General features: G+C 44.9%; 1 protein-coding gene and 1 pseudogene across 1 annotated transcript; both read left to right on the forward strand.

Annotated features, from left to right (window-relative positions):
- The first annotated feature begins 385 nt into the window (after nucleotides 1-385).
- Nucleotides 386-1,671, forward strand: LOC119331847 (protein FAR1-RELATED SEQUENCE 5-like). The gene is made up of 3 exons (XM_037605022.1): nucleotides 386-840; nucleotides 918-1,205; nucleotides 1,297-1,671. Exons 1-3 carry the CDS (start codon nucleotides 397-399, stop codon nucleotides 1,603-1,605), a joined length of 1,041 nt encoding a protein of 346 aa, XP_037460919.1. The 5' UTR covers nucleotides 386-396; the 3' UTR covers nucleotides 1,606-1,671.
- Nucleotides 1,672-11,917: 10,246 nt separating this feature from the next.
- Nucleotides 11,918-15,435, forward strand: LOC119332559 (annotated as a pseudogene).
- The last annotated feature ends 7,803 nt before the right edge of the window (nucleotides 15,436-23,238 follow it).

Consider the following 23,238-nt stretch of genomic DNA (forward strand, 5'->3'; position numbering starts at 1 on the left):
TTTTCTCAATGCAGCTGGACGCCAATAAAAATCTAAGGTCTCTCATGTGGACAAGTGGTCCGAGCAGAGCTCTATATTCTCACTTTGGTGATGTTGTAACATTCGATACAACGTATGAGACCAACATATACAAGATGCCGTTTGGGATGTTCACTAGAGTGAATATCCACTTCCAGAGTATTATTTTCGCTGGAGTACTTCTTACAAACGAGACTGCAGAATATTTCGATTGGGCTTTCGAGGGCTTAGTTCTGATGATGGGTGGTAAAGCACGATGTACGATGTTGACAGGTTTGTCTATCATATTTCCAACAAGTTATTAACCAGCATGAGAAATATATATATCCAATCCTAAAATGACCTTATTTTATTTGAACTGCAGACCAAGCTTTGGCGATGGCAGTGGCAATTAAGAGAACTTTACCCAAGACCACACACCGGTGGTGTAAATGGCATGTCTTGAGTAGGGCTCAGGAAGTATTGGGACATGTATACAAAAAGCATTTAAGTTTTGGTGATGATTTCAACATGGTAGTGAACCATATGCTAACTGTTGATGAGTTCGAGAGGGCATGGGATTTCCTCATCGAAAAATATAACCTCCGTTCCAATCCATTCATGACTAGGGTGTATGAGTGTAGAGCGAAATGGGCAAAACCATACTTCAACGACATCTTCTGTGCCCGACTGACCAGCACTCAGCGTAGTGAAAGCGCCAACCATGTATTGAAGATTTACATCGCTGCTCAATCGTCTCTGAATGTTTTTGTAAAACAGTACACCAAACTAATCAGCCAGAGGGAGAAAGATGATAATGTGGCCGAGAAAAACACGAGTCAGGTACACTATGCTTTGCCATACCTATATAATAAAACATTGTATATATAATATTTACTAACAATTGATATCTTCTCTAGAGATCCATAAAGCTGACAATGAGATATCCAATTGAGCATCATGCATCTAAGATATACACGATCAGTGTGTACAAACTTTTTCTTCAAGAACTACTCAAATCAAGCTCTTACATTGTTACTGTTTTGACTGATGGTGCATTATATGAGGTACGACACATTGAATCTGCAACTAGAGAGGCTTGGTCTCGCGTTATTTTCAATATTGAGATCAGCTGCAACGGTCAATTTTACAAATGCCAGTGTGGGTTGTACAGTCATTTTGGCATACTTTGTTGCCATGCACTTAGGGTGAGTCTATTTACTCATAAGAATTCTTTTCGTCACATATATTTATATATATCCCATATTTTGTACCTAATCCAATGTTGTCAAATTTCAGGTTATGCTTCATTTAGGTGTATGTAAAATACCAGATTTGCACATCATGAAGCATTGGACTCGACAAGCTAGGTCTGCAGTCCCTGCCAATCTAGTTGAACCAAATGTTGAAAAGGGACCTATATTGACTAAAGAATTCAGACATAAGATGATACATATGGCAACAATTGAAATTCCAAGCCTTGGTGACCATGACAATGAAACATATGACATAGTTATGAGGAACATCGAGCGATTGAAGAAAGAGGTTTCAGTGTACATGTACTCCATATCTACCACTTGTCAGATAGGATATGGCTCTCACCAATGAAGCGAAGATGTGAATTCTAGTCACAATTCTGTGATGGATGACTGTAGTGATGTTGATTCCTCAAAAAGTTTATGAAGTTGATGAGAATAGCAACAAGTCCATATCAATTAGTTCTATTAAAGCACCACTGATAAAGAAGAAAAAGGGAAGGAATCACAACTCGAGGTACAAGTCCAGGTTGGAAGGAATAATACAGAAACCAAGACAATTGCCAGCCATAGATGAGACTTGTAAGCAACCAGGAGGACAGTCTGGCGTCCAGCAGACAAGGTTTTGCGGCTACTGCCGTGGAAAAGGACATGATGTTAGAACATGTGAGACAAGGTTGCAAGATGGTGTGGAAATAACACCCAAGAGGCGGAAGAAGTACACTGGAATTCCAGAAAGGTGTATATAGCATCTATTTGGTGTTATTAATATTTGTTAACCTAATAACCTCCCACACATACCTTTATTGTAGTATGGCAGATTATTTATGTCCTGGCAACACGATCACACTATTTGCATTGTAAGCAACGGTTCATCACTTTTCACTGGTGGAAAAAAGGCCTTTGGTCGCGGTTCGCAACTGCCATTAGTCGCGGTTGCGCAACCGCGACCAAATAAGCGCGACTAAAGCCCCCCACCTTTAGTCGCGGCTGCTTAAGAACCGCGACTAACGGCCCGTCCACGTGGGCGCCAGGCGGCCGTCGGGGCGGAGGACCTTTAGTCGCGGTTCTTCTGGCCAACCGCGACTAAAGGCCGCCACAGGTTTAGGGTTTTAGCCCCCCCCCCTAAACTTGTTTTCTGTTTAATTTGTATTGTTTTATTTCTTTTGTGCTTTATTTTAATTTTGAAGGAGTTTCATATATTCTACGGTACTACATACATGCATATGAATGTACAATTTCAAATAAATTTGAAATTAGAACCAAAAAGAATTCAAGAGGAATATACAATATATATTCAATATCATCGGATGACCATATACAATTTTGAACAAGTTTCCATACATGATTTAATGCATATAAAGGTCTACGTCCTCGTAATAGTGTTCTCCTTTAGGATGGAGGACTACCCTGCTGAACCATCCAGCTAGTTCCTCTTGAAGTGGTCGGAAGCGAGCTTCTGGACTAAGCATCCACCGGAGGTTATTCCTCTGAGCATTGGTATCACTCGGAACCCGCTCAGAGGTGTATCTCCGGATCATCTCACAGACATAGTATCCACATAGATTGGTCTCCGGTGGCTGAATATCCCCAGCATTCTTAGCCTTTAACATTTTGAATTCTAGCTCTTTTTTGAATTCACCGACCTTTGTATCTACGAACCGTCTCCAAACCCTACGAGGCAAAGAAAATTAAATGAACAAGAGAGTTATTAATTAGTTACTTGATATTAGGAAATGAACGAAATAGGCCGATCGATATAGAGCACAAATGAATGAAAATAATTACTTCTGCAGCATTCTTCTCATGCCGCCCCAAAGCTTTGGATCCATATTCACAGAGTCGTGGACGAGACATTCTGAGGTGTTAACTTTAATTACTAGCAGAATCCAGTGGAACCTGCGGACACGATACATGCACAGTACGTCATGCATAACTCATCGATTAGCCGGCCACATACCATGCATGGAGTAAACAAAAGAGAATGTGCTCAAGACAGAAACACTCACTCAAAATGGTAAGGAAATAGAATATCACTTTTGAGTTCCTGCTTTGTAAGAAACTGCCACAGGTCTGCCTCCACGTCGGCGGGGTAACACTCCAACACATGTCCATTAACGATGTGTGGGTCAATGAACCCAACATCATGGATGTTCCTTACTCTGCATTCCTTAATCTTCATTCTGCATGTATAATAGCGGACACAACAATATAGTTAGGACATATATATAGTGCAGGCAATATGAACGAGATGGGGTAGAATTAATAAATCACTTACAGAACGTAGCAACTGATGATAGATTTATCGAGCTCGCGCAGATTGAAAAGCTGGAACAATTCACTCAGTTCAATTTGTACATAGTAATGTTTGAAGTGATGCTCATGTCTAACTTCCGCATAAATATATTCTTTGGCGTTTTTATTTTTTATGTAACCCTTGTACCATTTCAGCAGACCTTTCATTTGTGGAGGTAGATCCTTTTCCTGCGCAGGCTCGACGAGAGGCCCATTCTTGACATATGTAATTACTACCTCCTTCACTGGCGCCTCATCAAGGCCTAACAGTTCACGAAGAGTAATACCTAAGTTGGCCGCTTGTTCTCTGGCACTCGTTACAGTCAATCCCTGTGCTGCCGCAGCTTGTATGATCTCGGGGGCATCCGGACAGAAGGCTTCCACTATAAGCGGGGCAATCGATTGTTTACTTTGTTCCCCGAGCTGGGCAACTTGTTTCCCGCTTTTTTTACTTTTGGCCTTCTCCTGCTCTTTGTTCTCCTTGAACATGAGTGCCTGCCTGCGAAGTTCACGTGCATAGTCGTTAGGCAGATTCTTCGCGGCTTGGGACGGTGTGCTCAAAAATGACTTAGCCCACTTCTTTTGCTCATCAGAAAATACTGGCTTGGGCTCGGGCTCTCTTTTCTTCTTGCAGTCCGCCTTCCATTTCTCCAAATCAGCAGCCGCGGCCGCGTCGACTTCCTCGGCACTACGTTCCCAAGGCCTTGTGGGGAGAGGCTTCAGTGATGGCTCCGGTACCTTTGTGGTCTTAGGTACATAAGGGTCCGGGTTAATAATCCAGGACTGCTTCTGCTTCTTTGCCGGAGGTGGATTGGGGGGCGGCGTCTGATCACCCGTCGGACGAGGACTGGGGGGCGGCGGCTGATCACCCGCCGGACATTGTGGACTGGGGGGGCGGCGTCGGCTGACGTGACGGAGGTGTAGGTGAACCGCCACCACCACCACCACCACCACCACCACCACCGCCACCGCCACCACCACCACCGTAGGGGGGTGGACTTGTTGTCCTTGGCGCCTCGCCTGGAAGCTTGATAAACTTCTTTTGCCATAGAATGAAATGGCGCTTGACATCTCCAAGTCTTTTCTCCCCTTCAGGTGTAGCAATGTCAATCTCCAGGTCCTCAAACCCTTGGACTATGTCCTCCACCGTGACACGAGCATAGCCATCTTGAATGGGGTTGTTGTGGTGGAGTGCTCCAGGTAAACATGGTAAAGCACTGCCGATGGCTACCTTCATGGACATGTTCCCGATAGGATAATACAGATGACATTCTTTCATCTCCTTTATATCGTCCACGGGGTAGCGAGGAGGCTCCGGTGAAGTAATTTCGACCACCAGAGGCTCCGGTGCAGTAATTTCGACCACCAGAGGCTCCGGTGCAGTAATTTCGATCGTCGGTGCATCTGCACCAGCCGGTGGGGCCTCCGTGGAAGCCACGCTGCTTCTCCGCTGCTGGCTTCCGAGATCCGCTGGATGATCTTCATGCTGCACCCGAGCTGCATCTCTTTCGGCTACTAGTACACTCATGGTTTTCTTCATCACATCCATTTCCGATGCCAACCGCGCCACAACATCTGCTTCCCGATCCATCTTTCTCTTACGGCTTCTGTAACCGTACGGGTCATCGTTCTGGGGGAACCCTATTTTCCATGGAATGTGCCCCATGCCTCGTACACGTCCTCCGTGTTCAGGATTCCCGAGGGCTTTTGTCAGCGCGTCGTTCTCTCTGTTGAACTTGATCTTCCCCTGTTGAGCATCCCTCATTGCGTTAATAAGGGCTTGGGTGGGTTTAATTAATTTGCCCCGGTAAACACACTCCCCTGTCTCCGGGTTCAGCGTTCCCCCATGCCCGTACCACCAGCTTTTGGCCCTTGGGTCCCATCCCTCCGTACCTGGACGGATTCCTCGCGCCCTCAGCTCGTTCTCCATCTTCTCCAACCTAGGCACCCAAATGCGATACCCTCCTGGCCCCATAACATGATTGTACTCCTTCTTAGCCGCATTTTCCTTATTTTTTTCGATATTTGAATGAACTGCTCCGATTTCTTTTGCTTCACAAATTCTGGCCAATCATGTTTCAGTTTTTCATATTGTCCTTTGAAATCCGGAGTCTTGTTCTGCTTGACAAAGTCATGGGCTAGATTTTGCTTGAATTTCCGGAATGCGTCGGCCATCTTATGAAGAGCGAACTGTTTGACTAGCCTCCTCCTCTCCTTGTTTTCCTCAATCTTGTTACCCTCCTCATCGAATTTGTTGTATTCCGGAGGTAGAACGAAATGTTCCATAAGCTTCTTGAAGCAATCTTTTTTTGTTCTCTTATCGACAAAAGTGAAACCATCAATTCGTGCCTTCTTTGGCTCATTCCACTCCTGGACGGTGATCGAGACGTTGTCTCTAACAATGGCTCCGCATTGGCTGACAAACTTGGTGGCGTTCTTGCGGGGCTCCAGCGGCCTGCCGGTTGCACTGTCGACAACCTCGATGGTGCATGTTTCTCCTTGTTTCATCGTCTTGGTTGCGCCACGCTTTGACGACGTACTCGATTGTTTCGACGATCCGGCCGAGGGCTAAAATAAGAAAGAGAGTCGCGCGCGTTAGTACACACATATTTATTTAAATCAGTTAGTTTGTATCACGCTCAATGTATATATATACCTCGGCGCCGGAGGTGGTTGCTACTTCCATTTGAAGATCGTCGTTTATCGACGTTTGTTCGGCATCATCTTGCTGACGGCGCCCTTCATCTTCACCGTCAAGGTTCAGATAAGAAGAGATATCATCTTCTTCTTCTCCGGTCGGCACATATAGAATATCGCCGTTTATGATGCCGAACATATGTGCTTCACCGTCCGGATCATAGTTGTCCATAATCGGGTCAGCTCTATCGTCCGCCATTATGTCAGTCCTGAAAACATGTAGTAAAAACAAATTAATTAAGTGAAGAAGGGGGGCGGTGGCGGTGGCGGTGGCGAAAGGGCGGTGGCAAAAGGAGGGGGCGAGGAAGGGGTGGGAGAGGGTGTCGCGGTAGAGCGCGAGACGGGGCGGCAGACGACGGCGTCACGGAGAGGGGAGGCGAGGACAACACATTTATAACCCTCGCCGTCCCCTCTCGATCCCTAAAAAAACACCCACGATAAGCAAACATATTATAATCTTCTGACATGTCTGTCTTGTCCTCCACTCCCACGATGTTTCTTTTCCCTGAAAGAACAATGTGGCGCTTTGGATCATCGCATGATGTACTGATCGTTTTCTTATCTTTCCGTTTCCTCGGTTTGCTACTCATGTCCTTCACATAGAAAACCTGAGCGACATCTTTCGCTAGGACGAATGGTTCGTCAAGGTAACCAAGATTGTTGAAATCCACCATTGTCATTCCGTATTGCTGGTCCACCTTTACCCCACCTCCTGTTAGCTTGAACCATTTGCACCGGAACAAAGGGACCTTAAAGGAGGGTCCATAGTCAAGTTCCCATATCTCCTCTATGTAACCATAATATGTGACCTTTTGCCCATTCTCGGTTGCTGCATCAAAGCGGACACCACTGTTTTGGTTGGTGCTCTTTTTATCTTGGGCGATCGTGTAAAATGTATTCCCATTTATCTCGTACCCTTGGAAAGTCGTTATAGTCGAAGATGGTGTCTTGGCCAACATGTACAGCTGATCTACAACATCATTATCATTCATTAAATGTTTTCTCAACCAACTGCCGAAAGTCTCCATGTGAGCCTTCCTAATCCAGGATTCAGGCTTCCCCGGGTTGTCCGAGCGTAAAATATTCTTGTGTTTCTCAAAGTACGGAGCCACCAAGCTGGAATTGGTCAGTACAGTGTGGTGTGCTTCAGTCAGAGAATGGCCGTCCATACATATCGTTGATTTCCTTCCGATCGTGCCTTTTCCACTTAGTCTCCCCTCGTGCCGCGATCGAGGAAGACCAATCGGCTTAAGGTCAGGAACAAAGTCAACACAAAACTTAATTACCTCCTCATTTCCATAGCCCTTGGCGATGCTTCCTTCTGGCCTAGCACGGTTACGAACATATTTCTTTAATACTCCCATGAACCTCTCGAAGGGGAACATATTGTGTAGAAATACAGGACCGAGAACGAAAATCTCTTCGACTAGGTGAACCAGGAGGTGCGTCATAATATTGAAGAAGGATGGCGGGAACACCAACTCGAAACTGACAAGACATTGGATCACATCGTTCTGTAACCGTGGTAGAACTTCTGGATTGATTACCTTCTGAGAGATTGCATTGAGGAATGCACATAGCTTCACAATGGCTACTCGAACATTTTCCGGCAGGAGCCCCCTCAAAGCAATCGGAAGCAATTGCGTCATAATCACGTGGCAGTCGTGAGACTTCAGGTTTTGGAACTTTTTCTCCGCCATGTTTATTATTCCCTTTATATTGGACGAGAATCCAGACGGGACCTTCATACTGCTCAGGCATTCAAAAAAGATGACCTTCTCTTCTTTGGTCAGAGCGTAGCTGGCACGACCTTGAAACCATTCCGGATGCCGGTCATCAGGGTCTTTCAAATGTTGCTGGTCCTGCCGTGCTTCCTTTGTATCATTTGTCTTCCCATACACCCCCAAGAAGCTTAGGAGGTTCACGCAAATATTCTTCGTAACGTGCATCACGTCGATTGCAGAGCGGACATCTAGGACTTTCCAATATTCTAGCTCCCAGAATATAGATTTCTTCTTCCACATGGCTGCGTGCCCGTCAGCTCCCTTCGGAACTGATTGTCCGCCAGGACCCTTTCCAAAGATGACTTTCAAATCCTTGACCATATCAAATACCTCAGCACCAGTGCGTTCCGCAGGCTTCGGCCGGTGATCTGCCTTGCCGTTGTAATGCTTGCCTTTCTTTCTTACTGGATGAATTTTCGGAAGAAATCGACGATGCCCAAGGTACACGTTCTTCTTACAATTTGGCAAATGTACACTTTCAGTCTCATGTAAGCAGTGCGTGCATGCATTGTATCCCTTATTTGACAGTCCCGAAAGGTTACTAAGAGCAGGCCAATCGTTGATGGTTACGAAAAGCAACGCTCGTAGGTGAAATTCCTCTTGTTTGTGCTCATCCCACACACGGACACCACCCCACAGCTATAAAAGTTCATCAACTAATGGCCTTAGGTACACATCGATGTCGTTGCCGGGTTGCTTCGGACCTTGGATGAGCACTGGCATCATAATGAACTTTCGCTTCATGCACAACCAAGGAGGAAGGTTGTAGATGCATAGAGTCACGGGCCAGGTGCTATGGCTGGAGCTCTGCTCGCCAAAAGGATTCATGCCATCCGTACTTAGAGCAAATCTTATGTTCCTTGCGTCAGCTGCAAAATCTTTGAACCATCTGTCGATCTTTCTCCATTGCGTTCCATCTGCGGTGTGTCTCAACTCCCCGTCCGACTTACGGTCCTCTTTGTGCCATCGCAACAACTTGGCATGCTCTTTGTTCCTGAACAGACGTTTCAACCGTGGTATTATAGGAGCATACCACATCACCTTGGCGGGAACCCTCTTCCTGGGTTTCTGGCCCTCAACATCGTCACCAGGGTCATCGCCTCTGATCTTATAACGCAATGCAGTGCATACCGGACATTCATTCAAATTCTCGTATTCACCGCAGTAGAGGATGCAGTCGTTGATGCATGCATGTATCTTCAGAACCTCTAAACCTAGAGGGCAGACAACCTTCTTTGCTTCGTACGTACTGGCGGGCAACTCGTTATCCTTTGGAAACATATTCTTCAACATTTTCAGCAAGTTTTCAAATGCCGAGTCAGCTACACCTGCCTCTGCCTTCCATTTCAGCAAATCCAGTGTGCAGCCCAGCTTTTTCAGACCATCATCGCATCCGGGGTACAGCGCCTTTCTGTGATCCTCTAACATGCGATCCAAATTCTCCCTCTCCTTTTCAGTTTCGCAGCGTCTCCGTGCATCAGCAATGGTCCGACCAAGATCATCAACGGGATCATCACGTGCCTCTTCTTCACCTTCCCCTTCACCTTCAGCATCCTCCATGAAAGTATCACCGAAATGAGCAAGATAGCTTTCATCGATGAAATCATCCCCTTCTTCATCTTCTTCCATTATAACCCCTCTTTCTCCATGCTTGGTCCAACAATTATAGCTTGGCATGAAAACGTGCCGAAGCAGATGCATGTGAACATCTCTTGAGGAAGAGTAACCCTTCTGATTCTTACAGATAACACATGGATAGATAACAAAACCCCCCTGCTTGTTCGCATTAGCCACTACGAGGAAATCTTTCAAACCCGTAGTGAACTCGCCGGAGAGTCGGTTACCGTACATCCATTGCCGATTCATCTGCATTATTATAATATAAAATATATAATTAACCATCATGCATTTGTTAAACTAACTAGCTACAAACAATATAAATTAAACAATGAACTGCACACATGCATATTTTATCAATGACACATCAAAGGTTCATCAAGTTGCTAACCGCGATCGAGGAGTGTGGCTCCAACACTTCATGTCATGTTTGTTTCATGCTCTTGGGGCATTTCATCAAACACCTTATGTGCATAAGAGGAACCAAAAGCAAACCTACACCCACTTGTGAAGAGAATGGCTCCAAATGGCTAAGTGTTGGCTGCTGGATGGGTATATATAGGGGAGGGGCTTTAGTTGCGGTTGGCCTGGCAAACCGTGACTAAAGGTGCCCGAAGGCCTTTAGTCGCGGTTGTCCTGGCCAACCGCGACTAAAGACCCTCACGTGCGCCAGCTGGCCACCGAGCGCCCTGGGCCCAGGCCTTTGGTCGCGGTTCACCTCCAGAACCGCGACTAAAGGTCCCATTAGTCGCGGTTCCTACAACTTCGCGACTTATGGGGCTGGACGGAAGCCTGTTTTTCCACCAGTGTTGCTATTTCTATTTTGTAATCTTTATTTTCCAATCTATACAACAAAAATACCAAAACTATTTATCTTATTATTTTTATCAGATCTCACTTTGGTAAGTGACCGTGAAGGGATTGACAACCCCTTTATCGCGTTGGTTGCGAGGTTCTTGTTTGTTTGTGCAGGTACTAGGCGACTTGCGTGTAATCTCCTACTGGACTAATACCTTGGTTCTCAAAAATTGAGGGAAATACTTACGCTATTATGCTGCATCACTCTTTCCTCTTCAAGAGAAAACCAACGCAAGCTCAAAAGGTAGCACTCCTTGACTTCTAGTTTCCTTGATGATTAGATTTGGATAGCCGAAGAACACAGATTCTCACTGATTTAAACAGCAACCTCCAGGTCCCTTTGTTCATTTTTCTTGCAAACATGTTGCCCAAAAAACATTTATCTGGTTCCCAAAAAAGAAGAAAGAGGAAACGAACAGATGAATTTATTGGATTGCGGAAGGGTGCTATCAATGATTTTATTATAGCTTTTCACGATTGTTTTTATCAATGTATGGAATCAAAATTTTCCTCCAATGTCTTCGCTGGGCCCATTCATTTGAGTTCGCCCTGGAGCCTCTGAAACTCCAGGACCGGTGCTGCTTCCGGCCTCTGCGTCATACCGCTACTGCTTCCACCAGCTGTTTTCCTCGAATCGCCATCGTGACCTGGGAGCGAGGTCGACTTGCATGTAGGATCTTCAGATCTAATTTGCTGACACTGACATCATTTTCTTGCCAAGAATATAAATGCAAAGGAATTTCCAAACAAAAGAAAACAAAGACGAGAGACAGCTCACGGAGGCCACCACACCACACTACATCCGCTAGAATTAATTGATTGTTACTGGAGTATATAAGATCGATATCACCAAACTAATATTTACCAAGGAATGTTTGAATGTACCATAAGTCAAGTCGCTTTCCCGGCCGTGTGTATTACGTACTGCCAACCGCCGCGTATTTAGAATTAGGTCCAAAAAGAAGATCCTGGCATCCAAGCCGCCTCTATTCTTTTATGCGTACCGAGCGGCGGAAGATTGTACGAAAGTCGATCGATCAGGTTAATTAGTAGGTCATGGCATCTTTGTCGCCAATATTTTATGCCCAACGAGCCGCCCAAAAGCTTGTTTGAAAGTCATTACATCAGAGACCACAATTAATTATAAATGGTTTGGCGCTAGTTGTTTAATCCTGGCAGACCTGATCAAACCACGGAGCCTTCTTCCCTAGAAGCAACGGACAGACAAGTACAAGGTGATGTAGTCTTTCTTTCTCACGTGTGCCACCTAACAACGCGTAAACAAATACTCGGTTTGAGGTGTTCTTGCAGACTTGCACCCCAGGATTATTTTTCCTGCTGGATGCTATATATACTTCGAAACGAGAAACGAGGGAGCACACAAGAAACATAGCACTCTTCTCCAAGTCAGACATGGATTCCAAAACATCATTCTGCGGTGCTCTCCTGCTACTTGCGGCGCTGCTGCCTCTTTCAGCTAGCGCGTCGAGCAAAGTAAGATGCATGGCTGATCCCTCTTAATTTCACAGCATTTAACTTAGCTTCCTTTCCAACTGCTTTCATATATACCATCTCTTGAAAAGGAGTTTGCGTCAAAATTTCAGCTCTGGTATTGTTTGTTAAAAACTTATGCAAACAAAATGAATTTCAGCTCTATATCGTGTATATGGGGGAAAAGAAGCATGATGACCCGTCCGTGGTCATCGCGTCGCACCATGACATACTAACATCTGTTTTTGGGAGGTACCAGCTACAATTTCAAGTTGCATCATAGACAAATCAGCAGGAAACTGCAGTGATTTGCGCTCACCTTTTATTTTACTTGCAACAGCAAGGATGAAGCCTTGAGGTCCATAGTTTACAGTTACAAGCATGGATTTTCTGGGTTCGCAGCGATGCTTACCAAGTCTCAAGCTGAGGCAATCGCAAGTAAGTAATTGTCAACCCTAGTTGTTTATATCTACTTGCATGATCGATATAAACTAATCAGCATATTCTCAATGCAGAATTTCCCGAAGTTGTCCTGTGAAGCCAAACACTTTTCATGAAACACACACAACTCGGAGCTGGGACTTCCTCGCCCTTGAACATAACCAAGGACCACAACAACCGGGACTCCTCAAACAAGCGAAGTATGGTGAAGATGTCATCGTGGGTGTGATTGATTCAGGTTTGTAATCCCATCCTTAAGCTTTTGAATTCAAAACATGAGAAATCCCAACAGCAGGAATCAGTTAACTCCATGCATATGCATGCTTATTTATAGGCATATGGCCTGAATCGCAAAGCTTTGATGACAACGGGTATGGTCCTGTGCCGGCACGGTGGAAAGGGAAATGCCAGACTGGCCAGAAGTTCAACGCCACAAGTTGCAACCGAAAGACCATCGGTGCGCGGTGGTATGGTCGTGGCATCAGTGCAGAGGTGCTAAAGAGTGACTACAAGTCGCCTAGGGACATCCAGGGCCATGGCACACATGTCGCATCGACTATCGCTGGCACGGAAATGCAGGGTGTGAGCTACGGAGGCCTAGGCATGGGCGTGGCACGCGGCGGGGCGCCACGTGCGCGGTTCGGTATCTACAAGGCGTGCTGGGTGGGTGCGGGTTGCCCCGACGCAGCGGTCCTTGCGGCCATCGATGACGCCATATATGATGGTGTGGATGTTTTGTCGCTATCGATTGCAGGGGTTGGTCATGAGCTCCCAGGGACACTGCATGCTGTGCAAAGAGGGATATCCATCGTGTTTGGTGGAGGGAACGATGGCCCGGTGCCACAGACTATAAGTAATGCCGTACCATGGGTTACGACGGTGGCTGCTAGCACGATTGACCGTTCTTTCCCGACGTTGATATCGCTCGGAACAAAGAAAAGCTTGTGGTACGTACCAAGCAGTTTTTCTCTTTTATTTATGAAAATATGTAAACTATTTCCCGTTTTATGACATGTCCAAAATAGCGAAGTATCCCATGGAATATACTAACCCCCCAAAAAAAACTACTAAAAATGCTAGTACTGGATAAAATGTACTCCAAAACCGAAATAGTAGCATCAATATGTTTAGTCAAGTTGGTGTCACCCTCTACATGCACAAACTTACATATAGTTTCTCTAGAAAAACTTTTGGCTCCGATTCATATCATATGCATACAAAAGGGACTACAAAACTAGCCAAAAAAAATGTTTATCTCATCCCTATTCCTTAAAGCTTTCCGTAATCCTCGATATACAAGAGAAATTGCTGGTTCCATCCCGTAGCTTTCCTAGCTTTACTTGCTCTTTAATCTGTAATTGATTTCAAATTCAGGGGCAGTCTATAAACTACAATGCGGCTATGAACAACAGCGGCTTTCAGGACCTTGTATATGCGGGGAGGTAATGAATCGCTTGATGACATTTGATTGATCGTAAATGCTGCGATTTATGAAACCATGTTGAATTTTGAAACTTATGTGCAGCTGCGACGCCGAATCACTGGCGTTGAGCAATGTCACTGGCAAAACCGTCCTCTGTTACGCACCAGCCCAGACAGCCACCACGCCCCCCAGGCAAGCACTCCCTTTGGCAATCAAAAGCACCGTCGAAGCAGGGGCCAAGGGCCTCATCTTTGCACAGTACACAGCCAACAATCTGGACCACCTGGCCACGTGCAAGGGAGTTATGCCTTGCGCTCTGGTGGATTTCGAGATCGCACAACGAATTCTCTCCTACTGGGACATGACTGAGTGAGAATTTGACACACTGTTTGAAACTCAAGGGTGAACATATGTACCTTCTTATCCAAGAACTAATTCATCTCTGTGTCATGTGTTTAGGAATCCGGTGGTGAAGGTGTCCCCGGCAGCAAGCGTTGTCGGAAACGGGATGTTGTCGCCGAGGGTCGCCTCGTTCTCGTCCAGAGGTCCAAGCATGTTGTTCCCTAGCATACTCAAGGTATATATTATTCTCAACTTCCTAACTTGAGACAATTGTTGCCATTGTCTTGTTTGTTACCTAGCATCTCTAGTTTTTCTTAACTTAAAACTTCTTATCTAATTCTCCATACACATGTTTGAACAGCCCGACATTGCTGCACCTGGCGTCAGCATCTTGGCAGCTGACCGCAACTCCTACGTGTTCAAATCCGGGACATCCATGGCGTGCCCACATGTCTCCGCTGTGACCGCACTGCTCAAGTCGGTTCACCCTGGCTGGTCACCTGCCATGATCAAGTCTGCCATCGTCAGCACAGGTACGAACATTGAAATACAAAAAATAAACACACACCAAAACAACTTGTCAAAATATATAACTAACTTGATTGTTCCTTATTATTGGTTACAGCATCTGTGACCGATCATTTTGGCATGCCAATCCAAGCAGAAGCGGTCCCAAGGAAACTAGCCGACCCCTTCGACTTTGGTGGTGGACATATTGACCCAGAAAGAGCCGTTGATCCTGGCTTGGTTTACGACGTGGATGCAAGGGAGTACAACAAGTTTTTCAACTGCACCCTTGGATATTTAGATGGTTGTGAGTCCTACTACCTCAATCTCAACCTCCCGTCAATTGCCGTGCCAGACCTCAAAGACAAGGTGGTGCTTCAGCGCACTGTGACTAACGTTGGGCCGGCAGAAGCAACATATCATTTAGTGGTTGAAGCTCCAGCGGGGATAGATGTGTTCGTGGAGCCATCTGTGATTAATTTCACCCAAAGCGGTAGTAAAAGCGCGAAGTTTATGGTGAGATTCACAGCAAGGCAGAGAGTACAAGGTGGGTACACTTTCGGGAGCTTGACATGGTCAGATGGAGGTACTCGCTCAGTGAGAATTCCTATTGCGGTGCGGACTGTGATACAAGACTTTGTTGCAGATACATCTTAAACTCCGAACTAGTTATTGTACACCTTATTTATGTATCCATGTAGTTGGCATAAAAAAATGTAGGAGAAACACCGAGTATTAAATTTGTATTTCATCACAGGAAATGTTATACTGGAATAATACGATTCTTTGTGAAGGGGTGGTTTCTTCAGAAACTTGTACAAAAACTACAATTAATGAGAAATTCTCGGATCATATAGATCATAGACATGAACTAGACAAAGGCACATCACGGAACTAAAGTTCCCAAACCTTTCTTTCTTGATGAAAAGGTTTCTAAACTCGAAGTGAAAAGAAATCAACACAGTCGAATTTCCTTAGCTAGTCAAATATCACTAACTTCGTAGATGGCTGCTAATGTCCAAAATGCTCGTGATAGACTGAGAATGTTAGTTGATTCATGTTTATTTGACCAGCATGAATGTACTTCATTATACTAAAGAAGTTAATTCATATTTATATTGTTTTTCACAAATTTTTTGTGCTATCACGATCTTTAGCGCTAAGCGCTAGCAAGCTTCTTTTACTCTCGTTCCTTAGACAACAACATTTCGGCCGGAGTCGGGAGACACCCCATCGCCAGCCCCCATGCGACGATGCAAAGAGGTGTCAGGCCAAGTCGCTGCAAGAATGCCTCATCATGCCTATCAGTCATGGTGCGATTGAAATCCATAGAGTAATGTATGTCTCTATCTATATAGGAAACATATTTTGTAGGCGATTTGGCCGTGATAATTGATAAAGATTTTTTTGCGAGAAATTGATAAAGATTTATGAACGAATTAATAGTGCATCTCAATTGTTTCAACATGGTTATTGATAATCGATCAGCTGAACATTGTTTAGGAGTATAAATTATCTGGAATTTGTCCTTTATGAGTTCGACATGATAATAAGTAAGATTTTATTGAGTTGATCTGCTACCTTCACAACTTTGCACTACTTTCTTAATTGCTGTTATGTCAGCATTGTTATGTCATCCAAAAAGTATACATCTAGCAATATTAGAAGAAAACTTCAGGTAATATGCATAAACTATTTTGTATGAATATTCGTTTTGGATGCATTTTAAGTGTTAGTTGACAAAATATTACTGCCACATCCCAAAATTTGCCCAATTTTGGAATATGAATAATTGAATTAGATTTTTTTGTGCATTTTTTCTTGTGATTGTTTTGATCATAGCGTGTTTTTACTAGGAGATGATCAAATTGATTGTTATTTGTAGCTCAAAATAATTTTGGAATTATTTAAAACCCTCAAATTATTTTTAGGGATTATTCATAATGCCAAATTAAGCTTACGAAATGTATATGACCTTTTATTTAATATTTTGGGCTGGCAATTTTTCCCAGGTCCCAAATATTAAGTCGACCCCTGTGAAATGTTTCCCAAAAGATTTGGGCCAAACTTGATCTTTGAATCATATTCAAAGTAAAAAAAGGGAAATATAAAACAGAAGGAAAAGAATTCATATTCTACCCAACCCAGCCATGTAGCCCAGTAGCCCTAACCCTATCGTACGGTTAGTAGGCGAGCACAATGCTCAACACCAAGCCCAACGCAAAGGCTCATGGCTCATTACCCCAAGGCGAGCACACAACCCACTTTATAGAAATCTGATGATCGACAGCCACCCCGCGCCACCCCCTCGCTCACGGCCGCTGACACATGGACGAGACTTGCCTGCTCCCCCAGCGTGCTCCCATCCGTGCTTCCCCATATGTGTCATGATTTGATTGGAACAAAATAAGGCCCGGCCCCACCCCTTTAAAATCAGGGGGAAAGATGATTAGATTAGAAAGAAAAAGGAAAAAAACAGCCGTAGGATGGAGTGGGAGCACGGATGGGAGCATCGCGAGGGAGCAGGCAAGCCGGATCCCTGACACATCGGCTCCAAGCATCAGACCTATCGTCCACCTCCCACGCACAACCCACACGATGTCGAAACCGCCGGCCACCACCCCATAGAAATTATGCCTCCCTGGACCTCCTGCCCACGCCTATAAAAAACCCCAGCTCATGCGCCACCTCACCACAGCCAGGCCACTCGATTCCGAGCTCAGATCGGCGTCATCGCTGCACCACTCCGACAACAGATTTCGGCGTTGTGCGTGAGCAATCAACCCTCCTTTTCCCATGTTCAACTCGTCGTGATCCCAACTCTCTCCCTCACCCTCTGTTTTGTCCAGGAACATGCCAGAGCGAGCACAACGTCAATGAACTTAAGGAGGATCAAAGCCTTTGCCACTCCAGTTGCTCGTCGCCATCACCAGAGGGGCCAGTTGACGACGTCAACGTTACCATTATGATTGCCTCACCGAGCTTCACCCCATCAAGTCCTTCCCATTTGCTGGAGAATCAGCAAAGAGGAAGCCCGTGGACAATCCCGAGAGTCACCGCCATCGTTGTGCCATCTTCGGCGACCTAGCCACCGCTGGGTTAGCTCCCATTTGCCTTAGCCATTCGATCTCGTACGGGCTCACGATTTTATATCTCAGTGAAGTGGTATAGGTGCACGTGTCTATGCGACGTGGCCAAAATCCTGTCGTCTGAGCCCCTTCAAATCTAATGACGGTTATGTTCTAGCCCCAAACCGGTATCAACCAATAGAATCAGGCCACACGTCCCCTATTTATTTTAGTTTCTTTTTGCCAAGTTAACCGATGTAACTTCTGCTGAAAAGCCCATGTAACTTCAAAACTTTATAACATTTTACATGTAGCTCCAAGTTGAGTGAATCTTTTTTTATTATTGATCATCATGGAGAGCGTTGTTCACCAGAACCAATTAATTTCACATTTGCATACTTCAAATTTGAATTTAAACCTTGTGTAGGGTCTAAATTGCAAACCATATGTCCAATTAAAGTGGATATTTTTGCACATTGATCCTTAGGACGTAAGTCTTCAAATAAAAATCTTTAGTTTAATAATTAGAATTCGATCCAGCCTAAATTTGGTAGCATGTCATATACTGTTGTCATGGCAGCAATTTTTGTCACTATGTAGGCTTTTGAGCAAAACAAAATTAAGTTCGAATTTGACATAACTTAAACCAGTCACTCAAATAAGCCGATTCATTTTGTTTCGTGTTCCATAAGTTCACAAATGGCTATTAGAACCTTATTACCAAAGTTTGAAACTTTTCTGGTACAAATTATTTGAATTTGAGTTCAAACTTCATTTGAACCTGGAATTCAAACTACAAGTCCAATCAGATGAATATTTTTGCAAACTGGTTCATAAGATGTTCTCAACCTACTTAAATCATCGTGGAATCTAACCTAACCTATCCAATTTGAATTATTTAAAAATTTAATTCAAACCTAGTGTAAACTATAACTTTCAAACCTATTTGAATTTCAACATGAATCCTTTTGTGCATTGATTCAAATGTTGAACCCAAACCATTTGAATCTAACAAAGGACATTCAAATTTTAATATGAACATGTTTAAATTTAGTTCATAAACCACACGCCCAAAAGCAATGATTCCTTTTGCATATTCAATCATTCAGTGAACCTTACCCATTGGATATCTTATACCCAAAACTTCCAATCAATTCCATGTTAGATCAAATTGTACTTCAAATGTTCATAACCTTGAAACCATGCACCGAATTTAATTGAACTCAAACAAGCCTCATTCCACTATTACCTGAATTGTTGTGACCCTACCCAAATAATTTTGGGAGTGATCCATGAAAGTGATGAGTGCTCATTATAGTATCCGGAAGACATAATTGAAGCATCCGAAAGATTCTATCATCTGAACTCCAAGCTATCTGTAAGTCAACTGTAGACGAGTAGAACTTCACTAGTGAGTGGAAGTAGATTGGTTTGCTGCAAAATGAAATGGGAACTTTCTTTTATCTTAAATTGCTTATTGATGTGGGTATACTTTGTTACTTAGGTGTGGCTTGACAACACATTCAATTTATTGATCCTTGTGTGGCATATTGATCCTTGATGCAATGTATCATATTGCAGGACTTATGCAGATGGAGTAAGTGGTATGAAGTAGAGTAATGATGACTATACTCAACCATTTTCATGTGAGTGAATGTACGCCCCAAGATAATATCATATTCCGATGTAACTTATTGTAAGATATCCTTGACCTAAGAAGTGCACACCAATATTTCATATAATCCTAAACAGAATAGGCAAGTAAAATGAAAATGCAAACATTAAAACCATTTAGCTACGCATCAAAGGCGATAACTCGCGATAGCCACGTCGTCAGGTCGTTCATTTTTTTCGAATGTCTAGGCGGACGCTGGGGCTATCCAGGTCATCACTTTTACTGTGGCGAGGCGATAGAAAAATCTCACCCTAGAAACTTCCCCAGGTAACACCTCCCTCGATGAAAAAAGAGAGAAAGGAAACTTCCCCAGAAAGACAGCCGTCATCTCCTCCCATCTCAAACCGAGCAGTCCACGCCGCCGTCTCCTCCCATTCCCTCTCTCGCACGCTGCCGTCTCCACCCATCCCAAATTCTCCGAATTTGTCGCGCTAGCTACTAGAGGAAGGGCTTGGACGCCGTCGTCGTCCTTACCCATCGGCGCGTCATCCGAAAGAACCTCGTCGGCTCCGTCGATCTGCTAGACCTCTCCAAGGAGAGGGAGAGCAGCAGTCGCGTTTGGACGCGAGGAGGGGGAGAAGCCAACCATGCCCGGCCGGCGAGCACCGTGCCCCGTCATCGTTCAGGAGCAGGACAAACAGCTGGTGATGGAGCTCACATCAACCCCCGCCGACCACCTCGGTAGTTGATTCAGGTGTCGGCGACGAGCAAGGTAAATCCTCTTCGCTTGGTCACTTTGACTATGTGTTAGATTTGATCCCCTTCTCTCATTCCTCAGCACTCCGCTTAGCCTCGCCGTCCGCGCCCATCGACAGACCCTGGTTGTTGCGGGTTTGTGAGTGAGGGAGACTTGGATTAGGGGGTGTTCGGATAGCCGGACTATACCTTCAGCCGGACTCCTGGACTATGAAGATACAAGATTGAAGACTCCGTCCCGTGTCCGGAAGGGACTTTCCTTGGCGTGGAAGGAAAGCTTGGCGATACGGATATGAAGATCTCCTACCATTGTAAGCGACTCTATGTAACCCTAACCCTATCCGTGAAGGAAATATGCCCTAGAGGCAATAATAAAGTTATTATTTATTTCCTTATATCATGATAAATGTTTATTATTCATGCTAGAATTGTATTAACCGGAAACATAATACATGTGTGAATACATAGACAAACAGAGTGTCACTAGTATGCCTCTACTTGACTAGCTCGTTAATCAAAGATGGTTATGTTTCCAAACCATGAACAATGAGTTGTTATTTGATTAACGGGGTCACATCATTAAGTGAATGATCTTATTGACATGACCCATTCCATTAGCTTAGCACCCGATCGTTTAGTATGTTGCTATTGCTTTCTTCATGACTTATACATGTTCCTATGACTATGAGATTATGCAACTCCCGTTTGCCGGAGGAACACTTTGTGCGCTACCAAACGTCACAACGTAACTGGGTGATTATAAAGGAGCTCTACAGGTGTCTCCAAAGGTAAATGTTGGGTTGGCGTATTTCGAGATTAGGATTTGTCACTCCGATTGTCGGAGAGGTATCTCTGGGCCCTCTCGGTAATGCACATCACTTAAAGCCTTGCAAGCATTGCAACTAATGAGTTAGTTGCGAGATGATGTATTATGGAACGAGTAAAGAGACTTGCCGGTAACGAGATTGAACTAGGTATTGGAATACCGACGATCGAATCTCGGGCAAGTAACATACCGATGACAAAGGGAACAACGTATGTTGTTATGCGGTCTGACCGATAAAGATCTTCGTAGAATATGTAGGAGCCAATATGGGCATCCAGGTCCCGCTATTGGTTATTGACCGGAAGCGTGTCTCGGTCATGTCTACATTGTTCTCGAACCCGTAGGGTCCACACGCTTAAGGGTACGATGACAGTTATATTATGAGTTTATGCATTTTGATGTACCGAAGGTTGTTCGGAGTCCCGGATGTGATCACGGACATGACGAGGAGTCTCAAAATGGTCGAGACATAAAGATTGATATATTGGAAGCCTATGTTTGGATATCGGAAGTGTTCCGGGTGAAATCGGGATTTTACCGGAGTACCGGGAGGTTACCGGAACCACCCCGGGAGCTAAATGGGCCATGATGGGCCTTAATGGAAAAGAGAAGAGGCAGCCCTACATGGCCCGCGTGCCCCTCCCCTCCCTTGGTCCGAATAGGACAAGGAGAGGGGGCCGGCCTCTCTCTCTCTCTTCCCCCCTCCGCGGATCCTATTCCAACTAGGATTGGGGAGGGGGAATCCTACTCCCAGAGGGAGTAGGACTCTCCTGGCGCGCCCTCCTTGGCCGGCCGCCTCCCCCCTTTGGTCCTTTATATACTGAGGCAGAGGCACCCTAGAGACACACAAGTTGATCCACGTGATCTATTCCTTAGCCGTGTGCGGCGCCCCCAGCCACCATAGTCCTCGATAATATTGTAGCGGTGCTTAGGCGAAGCCCTGCAGCAGTAGTACATCAAGATCGTCACCACGCCGTCGTGCTGACGGAACTCTTCCCCGACACTTTGCTGGATCGGAGTCCGGGGATCGTCATCGAGCTGAACGTGTGCTAAAACTCGGAGGTGCCGTAGTTTCGGTGCTTGATCGGTCGGGCCGTGAAGACGTACGACTACATCAACCAAACGCTTCCGTTGTCGATATACAAGGTATGTAGATCACACTCTCCCCTCTCGTTGCTATGCATCACCATGATCTTGCATGTGCGTAGGAATTTTTTTGAAATTACTACGTTACCCAACAGTGGTATCAGAGCCTAGGTTTTATATGTTGATGTTATATGCACGAGTAGAACACAAGTGAGTTGTGGGCGATATAAGTCATACTGTTTACCAGCATGTCATACTTTGGTTCGGCGGTATTGTTGGATGAAGCGGCCCAGACCGACATTACGCGTACGCTTACGCGAGACCGGTTCTCCCGACGTGCTTTGCACACAGGTGGCTTGTGGGTGACAGTTTCTCCAACTTTAGTTGAACCAAGTGTGGCTATGCCCGTTTCTTGCGAAGGTTAAAACAGCACCAACTTGACAAACTATCGTTGTGGTTTTGATGCGTAGATAAGATTAGTTCTTGCTTAAGCCCGTAGCAGCCACGTAAAACTTGCAACAACAAAGTAGGGGACGTCTAACTTGTTTTTGTAGGGCATGTTCTGATGTGATATGGTCAAGACATGATGCTGAATTTTATTGTATGAGATGATCATGTTTTGTAACCGAGTTATCGGCAACCGGCAGGAGCCATATGGTTGTCGCTTTATTGTATGCAATGCAATCGCGATGTAATGCTTTACTTTATCACTAAACGGTAGCGATAGTCGTGGAAGCACAAGCTTGGCGAGGCGACAACGATGCTACGATGGAGATCAAGGTGGCACGCCGGTGACGATGGTGATCACGACGGTGCTTCGGAGATGAAGATCACAAGCACAAGATGATGATGGCCATATCATATCACTTATATTGATTGCATGTGATGTTTATCTTTTATGCATCTTATCTTGCTTTGATTGACGGTAGCATTATAAGATGATCTCTCACTAATTATCAAGAAGTGTTCTCCCTGAGTGTGCACCGTTGCGAAAGTTCTTTGTGCTGAGAAACCACGTGATGATCGGGTGTGATAGGCTCTACGTTCAAATACAACGGGTGCAAAACAGTTGCACACGCGGAATACTCAGGTTATACTTGACGAGCCAAGCATATACAGATATGGCCTCGGAACACGTAGACCGAAAGGTCGAGCGTGAATCATATAGTAGATATGATC

This window comes from Triticum dicoccoides, chromosome 7A, assembly GCF_002162155.2.
Source record: "Triticum dicoccoides isolate Atlit2015 ecotype Zavitan chromosome 7A, WEW_v2.0, whole genome shotgun sequence".
Taxonomy (NCBI): domain Eukaryota; kingdom Viridiplantae; phylum Streptophyta; class Magnoliopsida; order Poales; family Poaceae; genus Triticum; species Triticum dicoccoides.

Excerpts from the sequence above, each read along its gene's own strand:
- LOC119331847 (XM_037605022.1), top strand. The coding sequence starts at position 397 with ATGGCAGTGGCAATTAAGAGAACTTTACCCAAGACCACACACCGGTGG. Across the intron at positions 841-917 it reads CCGAGAAAAACACGAGTCAG|AGATCCATAAAGCTGACAAT; the intron begins GTACACTATGCT and ends TATCTTCTCTAG. Across the intron at positions 1,206-1,296 it reads TTTGTTGCCATGCACTTAGG|GTTATGCTTCATTTAGGTGT; the intron begins GTGAGTCTATTT and ends GTCAAATTTCAG.